The sequence below is a fragment of the Neophocaena asiaeorientalis genome, unplaced genomic scaffold (genome assembly GCF_003031525.2).
Source record: "Neophocaena asiaeorientalis asiaeorientalis breed wild unplaced genomic scaffold, Neophocaena_asiaeorientalis_V1.1 scaffold99, whole genome shotgun sequence".
In the NCBI taxonomy this organism is placed as follows: Eukaryota; Metazoa; Chordata; class Mammalia; order Artiodactyla; family Phocoenidae; genus Neophocaena; species Neophocaena asiaeorientalis.
In genome coordinates, this window is record NW_020173022.1 from 2,246,820 (window position 1) to 2,271,386 (window position 24,567).

General features: G+C 38.2%; 1 protein-coding gene across 5 annotated transcripts in view; it reads right to left on the minus strand.

Moving 5' to 3' along the window:
• Positions 1-24,567, minus strand: part of NME7 (NME/NM23 family member 7) — a 256,903-nt gene that overhangs the window by 167,075 nt on the left and 65,261 nt on the right. For all 5 annotated transcript variants that reach the window (XM_024742411.1, XM_024742413.1, XM_024742410.1 and 2 more), the window contains one exon: positions 13,697-13,805. In XM_024742411.1, the coding sequence (XP_024598179.1) occupies positions 13,697-13,805 (109 nt within the window). The remainder of the gene's footprint in view (positions 1-13,696; positions 13,806-24,567) is intronic.

Sequence of the window (24,567 nt, forward strand, 5' to 3'; positions counted from 1 at the left end):
TTTTTGCTGGCTAGTAGGCAAAAATATTGTAGAATCACATTAAATCAATTGCAGATGAGAGTTTGGATTCAGCAGAATTGTTAAACTGAGAGCTAGTAAGGCACTTAAGTCTTAAAGGATCTCAAATTAATTCATTAGCTGATCATAATCTATCCCAGTAGCAAGTAGGCTTATAAAATATAGACCTAATTCATCTAATAGCATTTCTGATTCTGCACTTGCACCACACACCCAGATCTAAAACGCACATTTTCCTTACCAATGTCCTAACAACCACCATCTGTAATTCCTTACAAAGCAATAAAAAAAGTAACCAATATAGCTTTACAGATGTACCCACAATATGGTAACTTGGTATATTAAAATTCATCATAACGTAATTAAGTGAGTAGAAAATAGTAAAGGCAGGCTCCACACCAATGCAGGAGCAACAGAGAAGACCCACAGGATCTAAAATCTCCAGGAAAAGGCCATCAATAACCCCTCCTTACTGGGAAGACAAGGATGGGCTCAGCATAGCAAAGGAAGCCAAGAACAGCTAGCATGGCTGAAATAAGAGCACAATTTTAAAACAAACACAGTCCAGGAAAAACATAATAGGGTACCAGGATGACAGGGGAGAAAGTGAAAATTTAGTATTAGGCAAATAGGTCATCAGAAGCCCAAAGTTAATGCCAGGTTACCACGGAAAACAAGTTAATCACACAATCACAAAGCAATGTTACGTTTTTACAGCACAGGATACTGTCAACTTCTAGGTAGGGGGAGATCCTTCCGAATTTTAAAATAGGCCAGCCCCTCTTCTGGAGGGTGGAGTAAGCACAAGTCCCACTGGAAGCTGACTTCATGTTTGCAGGAGATTTTCATGAATTATACAAGTGCTATACATGTTATAACTCATCAATGGAAATCTGTTAGTTTTATAGGCAAGCACAGTGAAAAAGACTGAAAAAGTAAACCAAAACCATGGATCCATAAACTCTAACATGAACAAAACAAAGTAAATCTTTTCCCTTTCTTAAAATTAGTTCTGTTGTTTTGTATCTTTTTTTTAAGACATATAAAGAAAAAGATTCTCAAAGCTTGTCTTTTGCACAATTTTCAAAATTATGAACATTTATTTTCTTTATTCCAGTTATCCAAAGTCACAGTTAAGGAGATCACAAATTTAGACATCTTACTACAAGAACATGGTTTCTTCTGTTGATTTTAAATGGCTCTGATTTCCTCAGCTGGCAAGACCTACATTGTCACTCACAGGCTTAAAAACAGACGTAATGCCACAACATGGGCCACAAATTTTATATAACTCTTACTCCTCATCTGCTGGAAGCACATACTATATGCACTGGGTATGGGCCTCCATTTTTGTTCTATTTTCCAGCATGTCCTTATGCAGGGGGCAGCTTTGCCATCTAGTGGTTCTCAAAATGTGATCCCTGCATAAGCAGCATTGTCCTGACCTGGGAACTTATTAAAAATTCAGACGTACCGAGTCAGACACTCTGAAGTGTATAGCCCAGGAATGTGTTTTTTAACAATCCAGATCCAGTGATACGGATGCTCACTAAAGTTCGAGAACCATGACTGGGAGCAAGATCTCTGAGGACAACAGAATATCACAATAACCATTCTCCTGGCCATGAACAAGGAGAATGTTATCTGAAAAGCTTATGATTTTAATTTTCAGTCCAATTCTTCCTTAATCCCTCTACTCCAAACCTGCATCATCTTAAAAAGGAAGTCATAAAGGTATTAAATTCTCAAGTTTTGACTTTTTGGTCTTAATTTCCCCTACCCTCTCTCACATAATTTTTAAGAGCATTCCTCATTGGAAAACATGCAAAATGGAAGTAAAAGGGTATATGGTGAAAGTAAATCTCCCTCCCATCCCAGAATCTCAGTCTTTCTTCTTAGGGGAAATCACTGTCAGTAATTTCTTATATATTCTTCTAGAAATATTCAACATATGTACAAATATATGGACATGGTCTTTTTGTTTTTAAGGAAATAAGAACATACTATACCATCTATTCTATGCCTTGCCCAATTTCTAAATATTTACTGTAAAATATAAAATGTGGGCTTCCCTGGTGGCGCAGTGGTTGAGAGTCCGCCTGCCGATGCAGGGGATGCGGGTTCGTGCCCCGGTCTGGGAGGATCCCACATGCCGCGGAGCGGCTGGGCCCGTGACCCGTGGCCGCTGGGCCTGCGCGTCTGGAGCCTGTGCTCCGCAACGGGAGAGGCCACAACAGTGAGAGGCCCGCGTACCACCAAAAAAAAAAAAAAAAAAAAAAAAAAAAAAAAAAAAAATATAAAATGTATATGTTTTACGGTAAAATATATAACAGATATGCTCAGTTTTATAATATTAAAGTGAACATATATGGTAACCTCCACTCAGATCAAAAAAAAAAAAAAAATCAGCACATTGCCAGGACCCTAGAAGCCCTCTGGGTGTGCCTCTCCAATCATCACCCTCTCTCCTCTCAGAGACCACCTGACTTTGGAATAACCTTTTCCATGTATTTCTTTTTTCTTTACTACCTACATATGCATTCTTGAAAAACATAGTTGACTTTTGCCTATATTTAAACTTATGAATAGCATCATATGGCTTCTAACTTTCTATGTCTTATTTTGTTCAACTTCAAGATTGTGAAATTCATCCATATTGTTGTGTTCAGCTGTTTGACAGAGAAGGAAGAACATGCCACATTGTAAACAGAATCTCTGAATGGTAGAAGTGATTTTTAAAACAAACATTTTTCTGTATTCCTATATTTTATGTAATGCATATTACTTCTGTTAATACAAGAGAAATTCCAATAAACGTTACTAAGACAAATTCCCGGCTAAAACTCAGCATGACCCACCTCTGTATCTCTTTGATATCTATTCCTTAAAAGGAGCATTCTGGTATTTTCAATGCCTAAAGAACACAGTTCCTAAAGAAAACATTCAACTTTAATTACGTATCAATGTAAGATCTTAGAGTGATGACTTTTCCTAAAGATTTCAAATTGGTTTTATATATATTACCCAATTTATCCTCACGCTATAGTTGTTAAGAATTTAAGGCATGTGTTTTGAATCACATTAACTAATAGCAGTTAGGTTAAATGAAAACTATCATCATACAAAGCCAAACACCATAAAACTCATACTGGAAATTTCATCTTCTTTTTTTTTTTTTCTGTATGCAGGCCTCTCACTGTTGTGGCCTCTCCCGTTGTGGAGCACAGGCTCCAAACGCGCAGGCCCAGTGGCCATGGCTCACGGGCCCAGCCACCCTGCAGCATGCGGGATCTTCCCAGACCAGGGCACGAACCCGTGACCCCGCATAGGCAGGCGGACTCTCAACCACTGTGCCACCAGGGAAGCCCCTGGAAATTTCATCTTCTGACTCAGCCTAATGCATAAGTAAGATTTGGCTTAAAGTTTGCCTGCCCTCAAATCCAGGATACTCTAAAGAATAAAAATAAAGAGTAGAGAATCTGGGCATAAATCAATACCAAAAATCTCAAGATACACTTCAAGCACATCTGAGCTCTCTCCAATCTGCTTAAACTAAAATCCTTAATTATATATATATATATATATATATATATATATATATATATATATATACACACACACACATATAAAAATACACCAGAAACTAACAGAACACTGTAAATCAACTATACTTCAATAATGAAAAATATCCTTAAGATTATCCTGAAGGGACATTGCAAACCAGTCCTTTGATAACTAAGCTATTCCATGATGACCACCATGAAAATGGCTGTGGAGAAATAACTTCCCACTTGGCACACACAAGCCACCGTACACAGAGGTATAGTCGATGTAAGGTGGTAATAGGTTACAAATGAACTAACCACCAAAACAAGCAAGACCTTTGAACCACAGACTTTCTAGAGTAGGAAAGATGTGTGAATATGTAGAAAAGCAGGGTACCACTTATTAAACAACTCAAAAAGTAATTACAGCGATCACGTGCCTTCAGCATTTTTTCATAAGTATCTACTGCTCCTGTCTTTTAACATGTCATTTGCAAACCCAAGCTTTCCACCTTTGTAAGGTACCATCTTTTCATTAGATATGTGCCTTTTTTCTTCCTCATAAGAATCAACTGTAATCATATTGTCAGAATTTCAGCATTTATAATCCATCATGTAACATGAATCATCTTTCAAAGTCTTACCACACGAGATCACGTGGCTTTTCATTTTTAAAATATTTCCTGATAAAGTAACACGATGTGGCCTGAATCCCTGGACCCCAGCTCCACAGAGATGGGTCCAGCTCCTGGGCTGGAGGAAGGAATCAGCCGGAAGAGCAGAACCACAGCAAGTCCTGTTTTCCTTCTGTCATTGTGCAATTACATGGGCATTTCTGCAGAGGAGTTAGGAGGAGATACATAAACCAGTACCAGAGATTCCTCCAAGGCAGAATGGGAACACACTGTCTTTGCAAACTCTTTGAGACAGGTTTTCCTCAAGTCTAGACCATTTCTAGCTATGCTCAGCATTAGTTATGACATCTACAATTACATGGTCCTCTAACAGTCATATATGTGAAAAATAAGCAAGGGGAGTGATATTTTGTCATCCAAGTTCTGCATTTAACCTTGCATTGATCCTGTTCCTCCTCAAAGACTCTGTGCATGTCTAGAATCTAACAGGTCAACAGATCAATATCTCAAAGGCAAATGTGTCAAGTTGCTTCAATAACATCATTCCCTGAAAGGTGACTCCTGAATCCTAATATACAAAAAAGTTGGAAAAAAGGAATGGGAAAATGAAGTTTCCAACTTATTTTCAAGTAAAATAATCCTCCTGCCAATAAACATCATCCCTCAAGTAATACACATACAGGATGTCCCACAAGTCTTAGTGCGGTAACTGAGAAGTATAAATGCTACAAATGTAAAATAAAATATGATTTGAAAATTATATAAATTTCTTTTAAAATACTTAGCAAAACATAAACTTTATGATTCAAAATACAAAAAATGGAATAACTATAGAAGAAATTTAAATTAATTTTGTAAATGATATTTATTAAGTTTGTTGCACTTATAGTCCTAAAGTTATGAAAGCTGACGACTACACTAAGACCTCTGAGAGATCTTAGAAGTCACTTTCCTTAATGTTATACTTCTTCTAGCGCTCTTTCAATGAAAATGGGTTTCATTCTAATCTCACTGAGAGAAATGTCAATCTAAGGACTGCCTAGCCACAGATAAACTTTTCTGTTATTTTTGTTAAACAACTGCTAAATAGAAATGATCAAGTATTTGAGATGCTACTTTGGTAAAGCAGAGTGCCCTGGATACCCAAATTTTCCATCACTCCAAGAAATTCTCACCAACCTGAAATCTAGCACAGGGAGCTACCCCTGGTGAGTCATATGAATAACTGAAAACCAAAAGGTGACTCTTCCTTAACCTTCCCCATGGTTGCTATTAACCTGCCACAGAGAACAAGCTAGGAATCTTCCACTTGGTATAAAATTTCCTAAGGCCAGCCTCTGATAAAGGCAGATCACCAGAGGAAATGCAGGGTGTTCCCTGTCTGCAAAATTTCTGATAAATGGTTCTCAAACTGGACATTAGGTGTTCATCAGGACAACCTGGGGAGACTATTTAAATGCTTATTTCTGGGCTCTAGTCCAGACTTACTAAACTAAGTTCTGAAGTTAGGGCCCAGACATATGCATTTTAAAAGTCCCCCAAGTGGTTCTGGTGCACATGAAAGTTTGAGAAGCACTGTCTAGCATACAATTACACACCACCACTGGTTTGGGTTTGAGTACCACATTCCTACCATGTTAAGGTCCTAGGATGCTTTATACCACTTGAGGGAAAATGCTACATTGGCGGTCCCCAGTGAATCATGATCCCTGGTATTCATGCCTTTGTGTAATTCCTCTCATAATGATTTGGCCACATGACTAGACTTAGCCATTGGGACATTAAGGCGTGATGCAAGCAGAGGCTTGATTAGCACTTGCACAATGAAGATTGTCTTGGAATGCTCCTTTTGGAAGCCAGCAACCATGCCATAAAGAAGCTTGGGCTAGACTACTGAATGGTGAGATGCCATGTGGAAAAAGTCTCTGAAGGATGAGAAACTATCTTGTACATTTCAGTTCTAGCACAGCTCCCAGCTGAATGAAGCCACCCAAATGACCCCAGGTATACCACAGGAGAATTCCCAACTGAGCCCAGGTAATACACAGAATTGTGAGAAACCATTTTTAAGGAACTAAGTTTGGTGACGGTTGTTATAAAGCAATAGATAACTAAAACACAACTACTTCAGGTTTTTTAAAAATGTGTCATGTGATATAATCTCTAAAACTGCTACTGTTAATAGCTAACACTTTATTGTATACTTACTATGCAAATTATTCCAAGTGCATCACATGTATTAACTTATTTATGACGTAGGTTCTGTCACCTCCATTTTGCAGATCAAAAAAATGAAGCTTTAGGAGGTCAAGAAATGTCTTCAAGGCCACATAATTAGTGTCAAGCCATAGAATTATAACAGTCATTCCAAACATTATATCCTATGATCATCCTTGCCAGGTACCGTAGGATTTTCACTGAACTCTCTGCCATTCTTTTATCTATATTCTTGTTTCTGCTAATTCAGACATTTGAGTATAGATAGATCTTTTGCTTGTACTACACTTCGCTAGGCTTTGAAGAGAGCCTACGATTCCTGATGCACACATCACAGTTGCTAGGTGCTAGTGCTTTGGCTGCCTAGCAACAGATGTTTCTTTATTCCAGTCAGGTGTGAAGATCAAGCCCTGTCTTCCAACAATAAAAGACACAGTGATTTCTCATTGCTTTGTCATTGATTTAAAAAAAAAAAAAACAACTATAATCATAAAGGCACACAATTAAGCCTGGAATAAATCTATTCAATCCTCCTGCTTTCACACAGTAACATTCAAACAATCAAAACTACTCATCCTCTAAATGTCTGCAAGGAGACATCAACCAGGACCAAGTTTATCCATTAAGAAGGACTTCTTAACTCTAAGAGTTTTAGATACTGTATTACAGTGCCAGAAATGTACAATTAGAATGTGTGCATTTTATGTTATGTAAATTATACATCAAAGTTATTTAAAGTTAAAAAAGAAGAACATTCTCACACCAATAACTTGGAAGATGGGAAAAGAAGATTTCAGTGGTTGCTTAAAGCATTCTAAAGTCTTCGCCTTTGGAAAAATTTGGACAGAGTGAACAAGTTTAAATTTTATTAATAAAATTTAGAGTTAAGTACATATGCTAAAATTTAGGCAGAACCAATTTAAAAATATACACTCTATAACAGAGGTCAGGAAACTTTTTCTGTAAAGGGTCAGACAGTTAATGTTTTAGTCTTTTCAAGTTTTACTGTACCTGTCACAACTACTCAACCCTACTACTGTAGCAATAAAAGCAGCCATAGATAATACATAAATGAGTATGGCTGTGTTCCAGTAAAACTTTATTTATGAAACCAGGCAGATGACCCGACTTAGCCCAATGGCTATAATCTGCTGATCCCCTGATCTAGGACTTTCAAACTAGCAGATAAACAAAAGAGAAAGAGGGCAATAAAGAAAAATTTGTCCATCCAACAGAAGGTGGAAAGGGGTGGGGGTTTAAGAGCAGGGGAAAATAATGAAAAAAAAAACTTTAAGAAAGATAAAGAAATCCAAATCAGTTATCACAATAAATGGCAATGGGTTAAATTCAACTATTCTAATACTACTAGATTAGATTGAAAAAGCAAAAATTCCTTAAATAGGAATGAAACAAAATTCAGTCATAGTGATTATAAGATATAAATGATAAGCAAAAGGCTTAAAAAATTGGGAAAAGACATGCCTCTCTTTAAGGTAAACAACAAAAAACAATTACTGGAACTAAATTAAGACTAGTGTAAGGAGCAAAAAGATAATCACACACAACAAAGCCTCAGGACATACAAAGCAAAAGCAGTCCAAATTAAAGGGAGAAATGACAAATTCATAATAATAGATAATTTTAATGTGGAAGAATTTAACAAAGTTTTTTTCAGAAGCTGATTATCCAAACAGACAAAAAAAAAAATTCTGTTTGGACAACAGGTTTGAATCAATAGCTATTTACATGTAAAGGGAGAACTATGCAACAATATCCTTCTTTTCAAACACACACTGGAATTTTTTTTTAATGAGCCATGAGTTAAGTCACAATGGACATCAACAAATTTCAAAGAAATATCCATCATAGAGACCATATTCTCTGACAATGTTCAGACACTAAAGACTCCTAAATAACACATGGGCTAAAAGAAAAATTATGAGTACAAAATATTTTTTAAAGTATGACAATGAAACAAATACTGTTCCTGTAATCAGTTTGTAATCTAGTAGAGGAAAAAGACAATCATCACTCAAAAGTTAATATATATTATGCATTGTAGCTATAAATATATATGTACATATATATATGCACATACATACTAATTATACAATATATAATAGCAAAGCGTACTAAGGGCTATAAAAGAAAAGCACAGCATGCCAAGAGAACATGTCACTTGGGGTTTCTCTGAGAAAAATGACATTTTGGGGGCTGGGGGAAGGAGGAGGGGATGCACATCCCAGGCAAAGGGAAGAGCATGTAAAAAGGCCCTCAGGAGAGAAGGAACAAGGGGTATTAGAGAACTAAAAGGCAGGCAGCGGTGCTGGAGTGCAGGAGCAAGGGACAGAGTAACCTGAAACAAATGGAAATAAATTACACCTAGGAAAAGGAGATTCTTGAAATATAAAAATAGGATAAAAGAAACAAGAACTGTTTTAGTCAAATTAAACATCTTTAAAAATATAAAAAGCATTATTCCCATTTAACTAGAAAAGTTCTAAGGAAGTATTGTAAATTTACAATTCTCAATAATTTGTTATTCATCTCTTAACTGCCGTTACCTTGTCCAGAAGAGCAGTCATTTCTCCAGGTCCCATCTTAAACCATAAGTATGTTAAGATTTTTTAAGGTATTAAAATCACCCTTCATACCTATCAAGAACATCTTTCCACAATCAATTGACCTCAATATTCATGGAATGGCACAAATAATTCCAGCTGTAGAATCAAATAGCCCTGGATTTCAAGATGTTACCTATCCCTTCTAATTCTTAGATTCCACATCTGTAAAATGGGGTTAATAATCAAATTTGATGATGGGGATTTATAGGGTCTAAGTGATAATGTATGAATGAAGAATGGTATAAACGCAGACAAACTTGGTGCAAATCTCAACTGCACCACTTAAGAGCTGTGTGACTTTGAGCAAGTTACTTAACATCTCACTGCCTAGGTTTCCTCCTCTGTGGCATATGTTTCAAACAGTACCTACCTTTACAGTTTTAAGAATTAAATAATTCATGTAAAGTACTTATCACTCCATAAATAAGAACTGCAATTAGTAATAAAATTTTTTATTGTTGTTCTATACTTAAGAAAAGTACTTTCTAACAGTCTCATTAACAAGATTTGAGACCTTCTTCCACTCTGCCCTCAGTCAAGTCATTAAAACTGACAATCCTAGGGACTCTCATTTTCATCTAAGGGTTATTGGACGTTGGAACATATTAACAGGTAAACTTTCATTATTTCTAAAAAATTTTTTCAGTAGCATAATGCGCAACTACTTCGTTAGGACCATTAAATGTAATCTTTCCTGAAGATTGGGATTCTTTTGTAGAACTAACAGAACTCTTGAGATTCCTTTTAAGTCAATAAATTAGTGATTTCATTTAAAGTTCCCACAACTTGCAAATTCATTAGATATTTTTACTGCCTATAATTTTGCATTTCAAAATGCATGCTAAGTTCCATAAAAAATCAGGGTCTTATATGTAGTTCGATGTACTTGGTGCATCTGTTATAAATTAGCTTCAACTCCTTCAGATAGAATAAAACAATCACAAAACTCCAAAACTGTGACATTCTAAGCAAAACTGGGCCACTCCAAGAATTTTTACTGAAATTGAGTTAGATTTACAATGTTAAATCCAATCTCTTTATTTATAATTAACATACAATCTATATTAGTTTCAGGTGTACAGCAATTCGACCTTATGAAATAATCACCACAATAAAACCAGTTATCATCCGACACCATACAAAGCTGTTACAGTATTACTGACTATATTCCCTACATGTACATTACAACCTCCTGACTTATTTATTTTATAGCTATAAATTTGTACCTTTTAATCCCCTTCACCTATTTTGCCCATACCCCTATGCCCCTCCCCTCTGGCAACCACCAGTTTGTTCTCTGAATCTATGAGTCTGTTTCTCTTTTGTTTATTTGTTTTTTAGATTCTACATGTAAGTCAAATCATATGTAAATCCAATCTCTCTACACCAAAAAATGTCACAGCTCTTCCATTGTATCCCAGAAGCTGAATTACTTGAAGGAAATCCAATACAAAAAAGCTGGGAACTTAACCAATTCAATCCACCCAAATTCAGCGGGGCTCCACAAGGTGGACTGTCTCTTCTAGGGCTCTTGGCCTACCCAGCACCAAAACTACCATTCAGGGTGGAAATTAACACTCTGAAAGAGGTTCTGAGTAAGAATAGCTCAATTTTTAAAAGTGAGGAACTTGATAAATATGATCTTGCTGAAGATCTAGTCCTGTTTCAGTTAGTGTATCAGAGACCATTCTGGCATTAAATTTACAAACTGGCTAACATTCTAATAAGTAATTTGCTTCCTATTTAGTTAAATGTAAACAGACAACGTCCAAACTGTCTCTATATATCTTTTAAACATCTAAAATTGCTTTGAAATAGCCTCCGTGAAAATAGAAATGTTACAGCCAAAACACAACGTTGAGATACAGAATATAACTTTCTTTTATAAGAATTTTCAATACAGTTCCACAGAATAATAGAATATCTATGGTTTAAAGGCTGAGAGGAAACTTTTTAAACCATCGTGACTCATTTTACTGAGGAGGAAACTAAAATCATACAATGCAGTAAAATCGTTTAATGCAGAAATCTGTTATAAGAAAGGAAAATTTCCAACAAAACTTCAGGGTTCTAATACTTCAAAAGGCTAATTTTTTTGGCCATTACAAGTGCAAAAGCAGCTCTCCCAGATTTGGCTACCACCTCCTGCCCAGTGCCAACCGTAATGGATGATCAGAATATGTAATTGCTGATAGCTGCTGAATCGACTAGATGGAAGCAATGATCCTACTTCATGGGCTTAAGTTAGACCCAGACTTTAAGAAAAATAAAATATTTTGTTCCTTACACACTAACAGGGATTTTCTTTCTTTCTGTGGATGATGGATGATGGATTTTGTTGGTATTTTAAACTATTGCTTTGTTTCTAAGGAGTCATTCACCTTTAGTTAAAAATTAAAAGATAATGATATTGGTAGTAGTAGTGGTAGTAGTAATAGAGCAGTAATCATAATAGTAATAATGTCTAACACTTATGTAGCACTTAAGTAAGTGCTGGGCACTGCTTAGGACATTAATCTCTACATTTAATCATTTAGTTATCTAACCATTACATTAAGTGCATTTAAACCTTACAATTACCTTGTGAAGAAGGTATACTATTATTCTCATCTTATAGATGAGGAAACATGGTACAAAGAGGTTAAGTAATTTATCCAATTACCTCATGGCTAGTAAGTAGCGGAGCCAGAATACAAACCTACACAGCCTGATTTCAGAGTAAAAATAATTCATTTCATCAGTGGAATTAAACTAACTACATATAAATAATACTAAGGACGTCAAAAACAAACACACTGCATAATTTTTAAGTTCGGAAAAAAACAGAAAAATTCACCTTGTTTTTCTTCCCTTTTAAAACCTGAGTCCCCAAATGACAAAATATATTTCAATCTACATATGTAAAAAGACTGCAAATATCCTAGTATATCCTATTATTTTGTTCCACCATCTATTCCACAAACTAAGCTCTTTTTTTCTAGCTCTCTTAGAAGTCAGAAGTGAATCACCGCATCCATGTAAATTAACTAAAGGACTAAGAATTAAGGCCGCCTACATCCACATGACATTATCATTTGTGCCAAGAAATTATTACCCACAAAGATAAAGCTGTAAATCATTAAATAACTTCATTGTTCACTTCAGGAACCTCCCAAAAGTCCATTTATCTCAACAATAGTCTATTCAAACAGTTCACAATATTCCCTCAACTGGGCAAATAACTCACTCATCAAACAAAATACTTTTAAGACTTGGTTAAAATCCTTGCCTCACTGTTTCTACTAATTCTAAACTATTATATCATAAATGTTGCCCCACTTCAATCATATCACCGCATTGACAGACCCACCTTACATATCTCAAGGTCACACCTGAAATTCTACAATATCTGCCCGTGACCCCTCCATTGTGAAGTCCACTAAGACTCCATCCAGGTGTGATCTCCTTACTGCAGTAGGCAGTAAACTCAGTCTTGCTTAATCAACAAGCCATTCAGGCCTTCCTTGGGGGAGTGGACAATCAACAGAAGGTAACACTCCCTGTTCCATTTCAGCTGCTCTCTTCATAACTCCTTTTTAAAAAATCTCTTCTTCTAGACCACAGGTGAAATTAAATATACCAGGAAATCAGATTATAGAAAAAGAAACATAAACCAGCAATTGAAAGGGGGCCAAGTAAAGCTAATAATAAATTCAACATGAAACTTCAAACTATATTTAATTGTAACCACAGTTTAAGCTGAATTGGGTTAACTACACATTTCAGAATGGTTTTAAAGCATCCCTAAAATTGAGGTTTAAAAAGAAACAAGGAAAAAATGCCCTGAAATGTCAAAGTTTAAATAAAGTATTCTGCCATCTGATTAGATTTAACAAAAATTTCTTATACTTTAACTCATATGCCTCTACTGTTACATATCAAATATGGGTATATGAAATATAGTTTTAATCTTTAAAGACTAAAAATTATTTAAACTCATATAATATTTAGAAAATGAAATTTTTAAAAATCCATTCATTCATCTATTATTTAGTATATTCTAGTTTTTTAAGGATGATCTTTTAAATTATACCCCATCTCATTTCCAAAAGGATTTGGGATGGCTGACAAAAATACATTGAGCAGACTAAAACAAACAGATGAAGGAAAATGAAGAAAAAATGTACAAACTCTCTCTCTCTCTCTCTCTCTCACACACACACACCAGTCAAAGAACTTTGTTTCAGATACAGAGAACCAAAAGAAGTTTCTATAGCTTTCTCAGAAAGGGCATACTGCAGATATGGTAGATATTGCTCTAGATTAGGAGTGCTGTTTAAGTGAATTAAGTGAAATCACAGTCATGTGGTCGGGAGGAGAGGAGGCAGAGTAAGTCAAGGAATCAAGACCAGTAACAGGACGAGCATGACCATAATCAGCAACCCAAGGAACACCTTTTAGAAATGCTCAGATACAAAGAGAAAGATACAGATTCAGACAGATTTTGCCCTCATATTATGTCACCTTTATTCATGTGCCTTCAAAAAAAATGAATGAAAATATTAAAATTATACTTTAATTTCTATATATAAAATATATCAAGAAAAAACAAACATTAACAAAATAAGCTCCTATTAGCAAAATGTATTGGCTATATTGTATTCAACACAGCACTTACCTTCGCTGATGGCATGGGGCTTAACAATGCAACAAGTAGTACAGCTGGTAAATTTAGCAGTGTTTGCTGGCCCACAAACTCCACTCGAAGGAAAAAATAACTCCATTTCCTAAAGACAGAAAGAAATGACTTTGGCACATGTAATCTTGTTACAAATCTGTAAAACAACTCAGGAAATGTGCACAGAATACTATTAGCCAGGTACTTCAGAGAGGAGCTAAAGCAGAGGATATGGGGGAAGTGTCTGCCTCAGGAAGGCCCCAGAGGGTCCTGCTCCATTACAATCTCTTCTCAAACTCCTAGAATATTTACGTGAGAGGAGAACTATGCAATTACTTTTAAAGTTTCACAACATAAATTCTTTTCTTCAAATTTTCTAAAAATGCTTTTTACAAAGACTAACTGAACCTTGTTTTAAGTCTTAAAAGAACATATAAAGAAGTATTAAAGCAATGACAGTATGTATCATTCTGTCTCAGGATTAAAGCTGAGAAGGTCTTAACATATTTTGAATATTGGAAGTAATCAATACAAAGTTCTTATTTTACCCAAAGCATCAGTTTATGAGACACAGGTCCAATTTTAAACTTTTCATTAAAATATGTAAAATTCAATTAAAAATTAGGAAATCTTTATAGAAACAGATTAGTATTCAAGAATCAGAGCTACAGTTAAAACTAATTAACTACATATAGTGCTAAAGTCAAATCACATGAACCTTATTTTATAACCAGATTCAGGCTGTGCTATTTGCTTTGCACATAGTTTATTAAAATAACCACCCAGCAATTTGAACTAGCCACAAAGATGGCCACACTAATCAGTAAACTATTTAGACATATGCTTTCCTGCTTCTAAGCTTTTACTAGTATTATTTCTATTCCCTACAAAGCCTTCTGTTCCAAAGAACCATACCAACGTGTAAAGTGTCACTTTAAATATTATCTCCCCCAGGAGCCCCTTTTGATGCACCCCAATCAGTACACTGTACTCTCTCAAAGTTGTGGTTATTTTGGTAATTGCCCCCCATGAATTATAAATTTGAAGAAAAGAACTAACTTGCATAGCCGTGTAGGTCCTTTAGCATCTAAAACAAATAGCTCAAAGTAAATACTCACTTTTCACTGAATTTAAAAATTGAAAGATCGTAGGATGTGTTAGTGTACCACACTGGTGTTCATTAAAAAAAAAAAAAAAAAACGATCTCGGGAAGATGAGGAAAGGTTCAAATAGTAGTGTATATATTTGAGTGATTCTGGGGTTAATGACACTTTAGAATTAAAATGTTCCATTCCTTAGACAAGTATCTTTCTATCGTATTGCTGCCTTTGCTTATTACTCTTCTTGATCAGTAACAGCAACTACCGCTTGTAGTCCTGTACCAGATGCTTTGATTACATGTTCTCAGAGAACGTGTAAGGTACAGGTGAAAACTCAGATACCTACAGGGTCCTGGTAGGTAATCAATGAGTGAATGAAGTAAACCTGGTGTGACAAGACGGCAGGGTAGAGGGTTGCAAACTGGAAAGGGCATGTCCCGTCTACAGTTCCCCTTTCTCTGCTTCCTTTGCAACAAAACTCCTCAAAAGAGATGTCTTTATTCTGTCTTTACTTCTCTTCCATTTCCTCTTAAACTTACAACTAATTAGGCTTTCATTCCACAAAGGCTATTCATGAAAATCCCTAATCACCTCCACGTTGCCAAGTACCCTGGTTAATTCTCAGACCTCACCTTACCTGACCCAACAGCATTTGACACAATTGATCCCTACATCCTGGAATGCTTTCATCACCTGGTTTTCTTCCCACTGCTCCTTTTCAGTCTCCTTTGATGATTTTCTCCCCTTGGGCAGACCCCTAAGTACTAGAGAGGGGTCTAGTACTATCTATTGTCACTATTCTACCTATTGTCACTCTCTTGTTGAGGCCCTCAAGTCCCATGGCTTTAAATGCTACCTGTATTCTGATGTCTCCTACATTTTAATCTCTAGCCCAACCTCCTCCCTAAACTCCACATCCATATCTACCACTTACAGACATTTCATATTTAAAACATCCAAAACAGACTTCGAATTTCCACTGTCTCCCATAAATCTGTTCAATCTCACCCTTTTCCTTACCCTTCAATTGCACAAGCCAAAAATAAATAACAAAAACAAAGAACACAGTGATTCTTGATTCCTCTCTACCTGTCCAATCTATCAGGAAATCCTTTCAAATATAACCAGAATCCAACCACCTACCTCCACATCTGTCACCCTGGTCCATGTGACATGCCACCACCATCTATCCCTTTAATACCTGCACTAACCTCCTAACTGATCTCCCAGTCCAACTTTTCCCACAAGTACCCCTACCCTGCCTGGTCTATTATTAACACAGCAGTCAGAATGAAACTAATAAAAACAGATCATGTCACTCCTCTGCACAGAACCCTCCACGACCTCCTATCTCATTCAGAATGAATTTCAAAGTCCTAGATATCCTAAAAGGCCTTATGTGACCTGGGCCCTGGCTATATCTGACCTAATCTCCAGCTATTTCCATGAAACACATCTCTGCCCCAGCATCACTGGCCTCACCTCCTATGTTCCTTGAACATAGCAAATACGCTCTCACCTCAGAGTTTTTCCATGTATTGTTCCCTTACTTGCTGGAACACTCTTTCCCCTAGACATTTGCTTGGATTTCTCCCTCACTTCCTTCTGATCGCTCCTCAAACAGATATTATACAGACTTTCTATATGCTATATTTAATAACATTCAACACCTCTACTCCACACACAATCCTGGTCTTTTTCTATATCCTTCCCCTGCTGTATTTTCTTCAGAGCAATTACTAATAGACATCAGAGTTATAGGTCTATTTATTTACTATCTGATATGCCCCCCATCAGAAAAGCTATAAGCTCCATGAGTCAGGACTTTGCGTTTTTCACAGTAGCTTCTCAATAAATAGTTTAGAATGACTGAAATTCAGAAACATTTTATTTAACATATGTAGAATTTATATGGACACAGATACTCCGAAAGATTAAGAAACAAGCCCTTGCAAGTTAGCAAGTGGCAAAGTGATGATTCAAATCCAGGTCATACTGACTCCAAAGTCCTGAACTTTTTCTATCACCTTTCTTTCAGACATAAAAAGCTATGCTAGAGGGGAGACCTTCAAGATGGCGGAGGAGTAAGACGTGGAGATCACCGTCCTACCCACACGTACATTAGAAATACACCTACATGTAGAACATGGGGTTTGCTTTCTGCATCTAATTTGTTTCTGATTTTCTGCTTATCTTAGTTTAGTATTTACAGTTTATTACCATTGGTAGATTTGTTTATTGATTTGGTTGCTCTCTTCCTGTGATTTTTTTTTTAATATATAGATATATATACATTTTTCCTTTTTCTCTTTTTGTGAGTGTACATGTATATGCTTCTTTGTGTGATTATGTCTGTATAGCTTTGCATTTACCATTTGTCCTAGGGTTCTGTCTGTCCTTTTTTTTTAGTATAATTTTTAGTGCTTGTTATCATTGGTGGATTTCTTTTTTGCTTTGGGTGCTCTGCTCTTTTTTTTTTTTTTTTGCTTTCTTTTTTTCTTTTCTTTGCAGTACGCAGGCCTCTCACTGCTGTGGCCTCTCCCGTTGCAGAGCACAGGCCCCGGACACGCAGGCTCAGCGGCCATGGTTCATGGGCCCAGGTGCTCCGTGGCAAGTGGGATCTTCCCGGCTCGGGGCACGAACCCATGTCCCCTGCATCGGCAGACGGACTCTCAACCACTGTGCCACCAGGGAAGCCCTTTTTGCTTTCTTTTTAAATTACTTAATTTTTTAAATTCTTACTAATTATTTTTTTCATAATTATTTCTTATTTTAATAACTATTTTATTTTATTATTATTTTTCTTTCTTTCTTTCTGTTTTTCTCCCTTTTCTTCTGAGCCATGTGGCTGACAGGGTCTTAATGCTCCGGCCAGGTGTCAGGCCTGTGCCTCTGAGGTGGGAAAGCCGAGTTCAGGACATTGATCCACCAGAGACCTGCCGGCTCCACATAATATCAAATGGCAAAAGCTCTCCCAGAGACCTCCATCTCAACACTAAGACCCAGCACCACTCAACGACCAGCAAGCTACAGGGCTGGATACCCTATGCCAAACAACTAGCAAGACAGGAACACAACAGAGAACACAACCCATTAGCAGAGAGGCTGGCTAAAATCATAATAAGGTCACAGACACCTGAAAACACACCACCAGATGTGGTCCTGCCTACTAGAGAGACAAAATCCAGCCTCATACACCGGAACACAGGCACTAGTCCCCTCCACCAGGAAACCTACACAACCCACTAAACTAACCCTAGCCAATGGGGAAAGACACCAAAAACAACAAGAACTTCAAACCTGCAGCCTGAGAAAAGGAGACCCCCAAACACAGTAAGATAAGCAAAATGAGAAGACACAGAAACACACAGCAGATGAAGGAGCAAAGTAAAAACCCAGCAGACCAAACAAATAGGAAATAGGCAGTCTACCAGAAAAAGAATTCAGACTAATGATAAAAAAAAGATGATCTAAAACTTGGAAATAGAATGGGGAAAATACAATAAACGTTTAACAAGGACCTAGAAGAACTAAAGAGCAAACAAACAATGATGAACAACACAATAAATGAAATTAAAAATTCTGTAGAAGGAAGCAATAGCAGAATAACTGAGGCAGAAGAACGGATAAGTGACCTAGAAGATAAAATATGGGAAATAACTACCACAGAGCAGAATAAAGAAAAAAGAATGAAAAGAATTGAGCACAGTCATACTTGATAACCAAGAGATCACTGAAGAAATCAAAGAGAAAATCAAAAAATACCTAGAGGGCTTCCCTGGTGGTGCAGTGGTTGAGAGTCCGCCTGCTGACGCAGGGGACACGGGTTCGTGCCCCAGTCCGGGAAGATCCCACATGCCGCAGAGTGGCTAGGCCCGTGAGCCATGGCTGCTGAGCCTGCGCTCCGCAACGGGAGAGGCCACAAAGGTGAGAGGCTCGTGTACCACAAAAACAAACAAACAAAAAAAAAACCTAGAAACAAATGACAATGAAAACACAATGACCCAAAACCTATGGGATGCAGCAAAAGCAGTTCTAAGATGGAAGTTTATAACAATATAATCCTACCTCAAGAAACAAGAAACATCTCAAATAAACAACCTCACTTTACACCTAAAGCAATTAGAGAAAGAAGAACAAGAAAAACCCAAAGACAACAGAAGGAAAGAAATCATAAAGGTCACACAGAAATAAATGAAAAAGAAATGAAGGAAACAATAGCAAAGATCAATAAAACTAAAAGCTGGTTCTTTGAGAAGATAAACAGAATTGATAAACCATTAGCCAGACTCATCAAGAAAAAAAGGGAGAAGATACAAATCAATAGAATTAGAAATGAAAAAGGAGAAGTAACAACTGACACTGCAGAAATACAAAGGATCATGAGAGACTACTACAAGCAAATCTATGCCAATAAAATGGAAAACCTGGAAGAAATAGAAATCTTATAAAAGCACAACCTTCTGAGACTGACCCAGAAAGAAATAGAAAATATAAACAAAACAATCACAAGCACTGAAATTGAGACTGTGATTAAAAATCTTCCAACAAACTAAAGCCCAGGACCAGATGGCCTCACAGGCGAATTCTATCAAACATTTAGAGAAGAACTAAAACCTATCCTTCTCAAACTCTTGCAAAATATAGCAGAGGGAGGAACACTCCCAAACTCATTCTACAAGGCCACCATCTCCCTGATACCAAAACCAGACAAAATGTCTCAAACTAAGAAAACTACAGGCCAATATCACTGATGAACACAGATGCAAAAATCCTCCCCAAAATACTAGCAAACAGAATCCAACAGCTCATTAAAAGGATCATACACCATGATCAACTGGGGTTTATCCCAGGATGCAAGGGTTCTTCAGTATATGCAAATCAATCGATGTGATAAATCATACTAACAAATTGAAGGAGAAGAAAAATATGATCATCTCAAGAGATGCAGATAAAGCTTCCAACAAAATTCAACACCCATTTATGATAAAAGCCCTCCAGAAAGGAGGCATAGAGGGAAACTACCTCAACATAATAAAGGCCATAGATAACAAACACACAGCCAACATTGTTCTCAATTGTGAAAAACTGAAAGCATTTCCACTAAGATCAGGAACAAGTCAAGGTTGCCCACTCTCACCATTACTATTCCACATAGTTTGGGAAGTTTTAGCCACAGCAATCAGAGAAGAAAAATAAGTAAAGGTAATCTAAATTGGAAAAGAAGAAGTAAAGCTGTCACTGCTTGCAAATGACATGATACTATACACAGAGAATCCTAAAGATGCCACCAGAGAACTGCTAGAGCTAATCAATGAATTTGGTAAAGTAGCAGGATACAAAATTAATGCACAGAAATGTCTTGAATTCCTATACACTAATGATGAAAAATAAAAATCTAAAAGATTAATTAAGGAAACACTCCCATTTACCACTGCAACAAAAAGAATAAAATACCTAGGAATAAACCTACCTAAGGAGACAAAAGTACCTTTATGCAGAAAACTATAAGACACTCATGAAAGAAATCAAAGATGATATCAACAGATGGAGAGATATACCAGGCTTGTGCAAGTTTCCTGATGGGAGGGACTGGTGGTGGGTAAAGCTGACTGTTTCTCTGGTGGGCAGAGATCAGTAAAACTTTAATCCGCTTAACTGCTGATGGGTGGGGCTGGGTTCCCTCCCTGTTTGTTGTTTGGCCTGAGGCAACCCAACACTGGAGCCTACCTGGGCTCTTCGGTGGGGGTAATGGCAGACTCTGGGAGGGCTCATGCCAAGGAGTACTTCTCAGAACTTCTGCTGCCAGTGTCCTTGTCCCCACGGTGAGCCACAGCCCCCCCCCCTCGCCTCTGCAGGAGACCCTCCAACACTAGCAGGTAGGTCTGGTTCAGTCTCCCCTGGGGTCACTGCTCCTTCCCCTGGGTCCCGACGTGCTCACTACTGTGTGTATGTCCTCCAAGAGTGGAGTCTCTGTTTCCCCCAGTCCTGTCAAAGTCCTGCCATCAAATCCCACTAACCTTCAAAGTCTGATTCTCTAGGAATTCCTCCTCCCATTGCCAGAGCCCCAGGTTGGGAAGCCTGACATGGGGCTCAGAACCTTCACTCCAGTGAGTGGACTTCTGTGGTATAAGTGTCCTCCAGTCTGTGAGTCACCCACCCAGCAGTTATTGGATTTGATTTTACTGTGATTGTGCCTCTCCTACTGTCTCACTGTGGCTTGTCCTTTGTCTTTGGATGTGGGGTATCTTTTTTGGTGAGTTCCAGTTCTCAATGATTGTCCAGCAGCTAGTTGTGATTCTGGTGTTCTCACAAGATGGAGTGAGAGCACGTCCTACTCCACCATCTTGGTTCAGGACCTGTTTTGGTTCTTTCACATGAGTTTATTTTTTAAGTTTCAATGAAAATCTTTGCTAGGATTTTGACTGGAATTGCACTGAACTTATAGATCAACTTGGAAAGAACTGACATCTTTATGATACTGAATCTTCCCATACATGAACATGTATATACGTTCATTTATTTCTTTTCTTAGTGCCTAAAATAAAATTTATAGTTTTCTTGAAAAAGATCTCCCACATCTTTTGTTAGGTTCATCTTAGGTGTCCTATAGTTTTTCACCATTGAATGGAAATCTTTTAACTCTGTATAAAATAGATAACTAATGAGAACCTAGTATAGCACAGGGAACTCTACTCAATGCTCTGTGGTGACTTAAGTGGGAAGGAAATCCAAAACATAGGGGATATATGTATACATATAGCTGATTCACTTTGCTTTACAGTAGAAACGAACACAACATTTTACAGCAACTATACTCCAATAAAAAGTAGGAAAAAAAAATGGGAATCTTTTAAAATTATATTTTCTAATTGGTTATTTCACATATATCAAGAATATTAATGATTTTTATATATTGATATATGCAGTATAACATATAGATTTGGGAAGCACCATGAAAATGAAACAATAATATCAATATATAACATCTATTAAATACCATATTCCAGGCACTATGCCAAGCACTTAAATAATTTCACTTAATCCTTAGAAGAACACTATGATGTACTTACAACTATTACCTCATATTACAGACCAGGAGACTGAGAGCAATAATAGTAGTAGACAAGAGAACAAAGCCTGTACAACACCAACACTACCAAAGGATAGGTGAAGGGAAAAAATGCCAGTTATAGGGGCCGGAGGGGGAAGACGGCAGAAGAGTAAGACGTGGAGATCACCTTCCTCCCCACAGATACATCAGAAATACATCTACACGTGGAACAACTCCTACATAACACCTACTGAACGCTGGCAGAAGACCTCAGACCTCTCAAAAGGCAAGAAACTCCCCATGTACCTGGGAAGGGCAAAAGAAAAAAGAATAAACAAAGACAAAAAAATAGGGACGGGACCTGCACCAGTGGGAGGGAGCTGTGAAGGAGGAAACGTGTCCACACACTAGAAGCCCCTTCGCGGGCAGAGACTGCGGGTGGCAGAGGGGGGGAGCTTCAGAGCCGCGGAGGAGAGCACAGCAACAGGGGTGCAGAGGGCAAAGCGGGGAGATTTCCGCACAGAGGATCGGTGCCGACCAGCACTCACCAGCCCGAGAGGCTTGTCTGCTCACCCGCCGGGGCAGGCGGGTCTAGAAGCTGAGGCTCGGAGGCTTCGGTTGGAGCGCAGGAAGAGGACTGGTGGCATGAACACAGCCTGAAGGGGTTAGTGCACCACAGCTAGCCGGGAGGGAGTCCGGGAAAAAGTCTGCACCTGCCGAAGGCGCAAGAGACTTTTTCTTCCCTCTTTGTTTCCTGGTGCACGAGGAGAGGGGATTAACGGCGTTGCTTAAAGAAGCTCCAGAGACAGGGGCGAGCCGCGGCTAACAGCACAGAACCCAGAGACGGGCATGAGACGCTAAGGCTGCTGCTGCCGCCACCAAGAAGCCTGTGTGCGAGCACAGGTCACTATCCCCACCTCCCTTACGGGGAGCCTGTGCAGCCAGCCACTGCCAGGGTCCCGGGATCCAGGGACAACTTCCCCGGGAGAACGCACGTGGGGCCTCAGGCTGGTGCAACGTCATGCCGGCCTCTGCCACCGCAGGCTTGCCCCGCACTGCGTGCCCCTCCCTCCCCCCGGCCTGAGTGAGCCAGAGCCCCCGAATCAGCGGCTCCTTTAACCCCGGCCTGTCTGAGCGAAGAACAGACACCCTCCGGCGACCTACACGCAGAGGCAGGGCCAAATCCAAAGCTGAACCCTGGGAGCTGTGCGAACAAAGAAGAGAAAAGGAAATCTCTCCCAGCAGCCTCAGGAGCAGCAGATTAAATCTCTACAATCAACTTGATGTACCCTGCATCTGTGGAATACATGAATACACAACGAATCATCCCAAATTGAGGAGGTGGACTTTGAGAGCAACATTTATGATTTTTTCCCCTTTTCCTCTTTTTGTGAGGGTGTATGTCTATGCTTCTGTGTGAGATTTTGTCGGTATAGCTTTGCTTCCACCATTTGTCCTAGGGTTCAATCCGTCCGTATTTTTTTTCTTACTTTAAAAAAAAATTTTTTTTCTTAATAATTGTTTTATTTTAATAACTTTATTTTATTTTACCTTACATTATTTTATTTTCCTTTATCCCCTTCCTTCCTTCCTTCCTTCCTTTCTTTCTTTCTACTTTTTCTCCCTTCTATTCTGAGCCGTGTGGATGACAGGCTCTTGGTGCTGCAGCCAGGAGTCAGTGCTGTGCCTCTGAGGTGGGAGAGCCAACTTCAGGACACTGGTCCACAAGAGACCTCCCAGCTCCACGTAATATCAAATGGTGAAAATGTCCCAGAGACCCCCATCTCAACACCAGCACCCAGCTTCACTCAACGACCAGCAAACTACAGTGCTGGACACCCTATGCCAAACAACTAGCAAGACAGGAACACAACCCCACCCATTAGCAGAGAGGCTGCCTAAAATCACAGTAAGTCCACAGACACCCCATAACACACCACCAGACGTGGACCTGCCCAGCAGAAAGACAAGATCCAGCCTCATCCACCAGAACGCAGGCACTAGTCCCCTCCACCAGGAAGCCTGCACAACCCACTGAACCAACCTTGGCCACTGGGGACAGACACCAAAAACAACGGGAACTTCGAACACGCAGCCTGCAAAAAGGAGACCCCAAACACAGTAAGATAAGCAAAATGAGAAGACAGAAAAACACACAGCAGATAAAGGAGCAAGATAAAAATGCATCAGATCTAACAAATGAAGAGGAAATAGGCAGTCTACCTGAAAAAGAATTCAGAATAATAACAGTAAAGATGATCCAAAATCTTGGAAATAGAATAGACAAAATGCAAGAAACATTTAACAAGGAACTGAAACAACTGAAGATGAAACAAGCAACGATGAAGAAAACAATAAATGAAATTAAAAATACTCTAGAAGGGATCAATAGCAGAATAACTGAGGCAGACGACGCAAGAAACACAAGAGAAGGAAAAGGTCTATAATAACAAACCCAAAACAATTAAAATGGGAATAGGAACATACATATCGATAATTACCTTAAATGTAAATGGATTAAATGCTCCCACCAAAAGAAATACACATATTTCTCTAGTGCTCATGGAAAATTCCCCAGGATAGATCATATCTTGGGTCACAAATCAAGCCTAGGTAAATTTAATAAAACTGAAATTGTATCAAGTACCTTTTCCAACCAAAATGCTATGAGACTAGATATCAATTACAGGAAAACATCTGCAAAAAATACAAACACA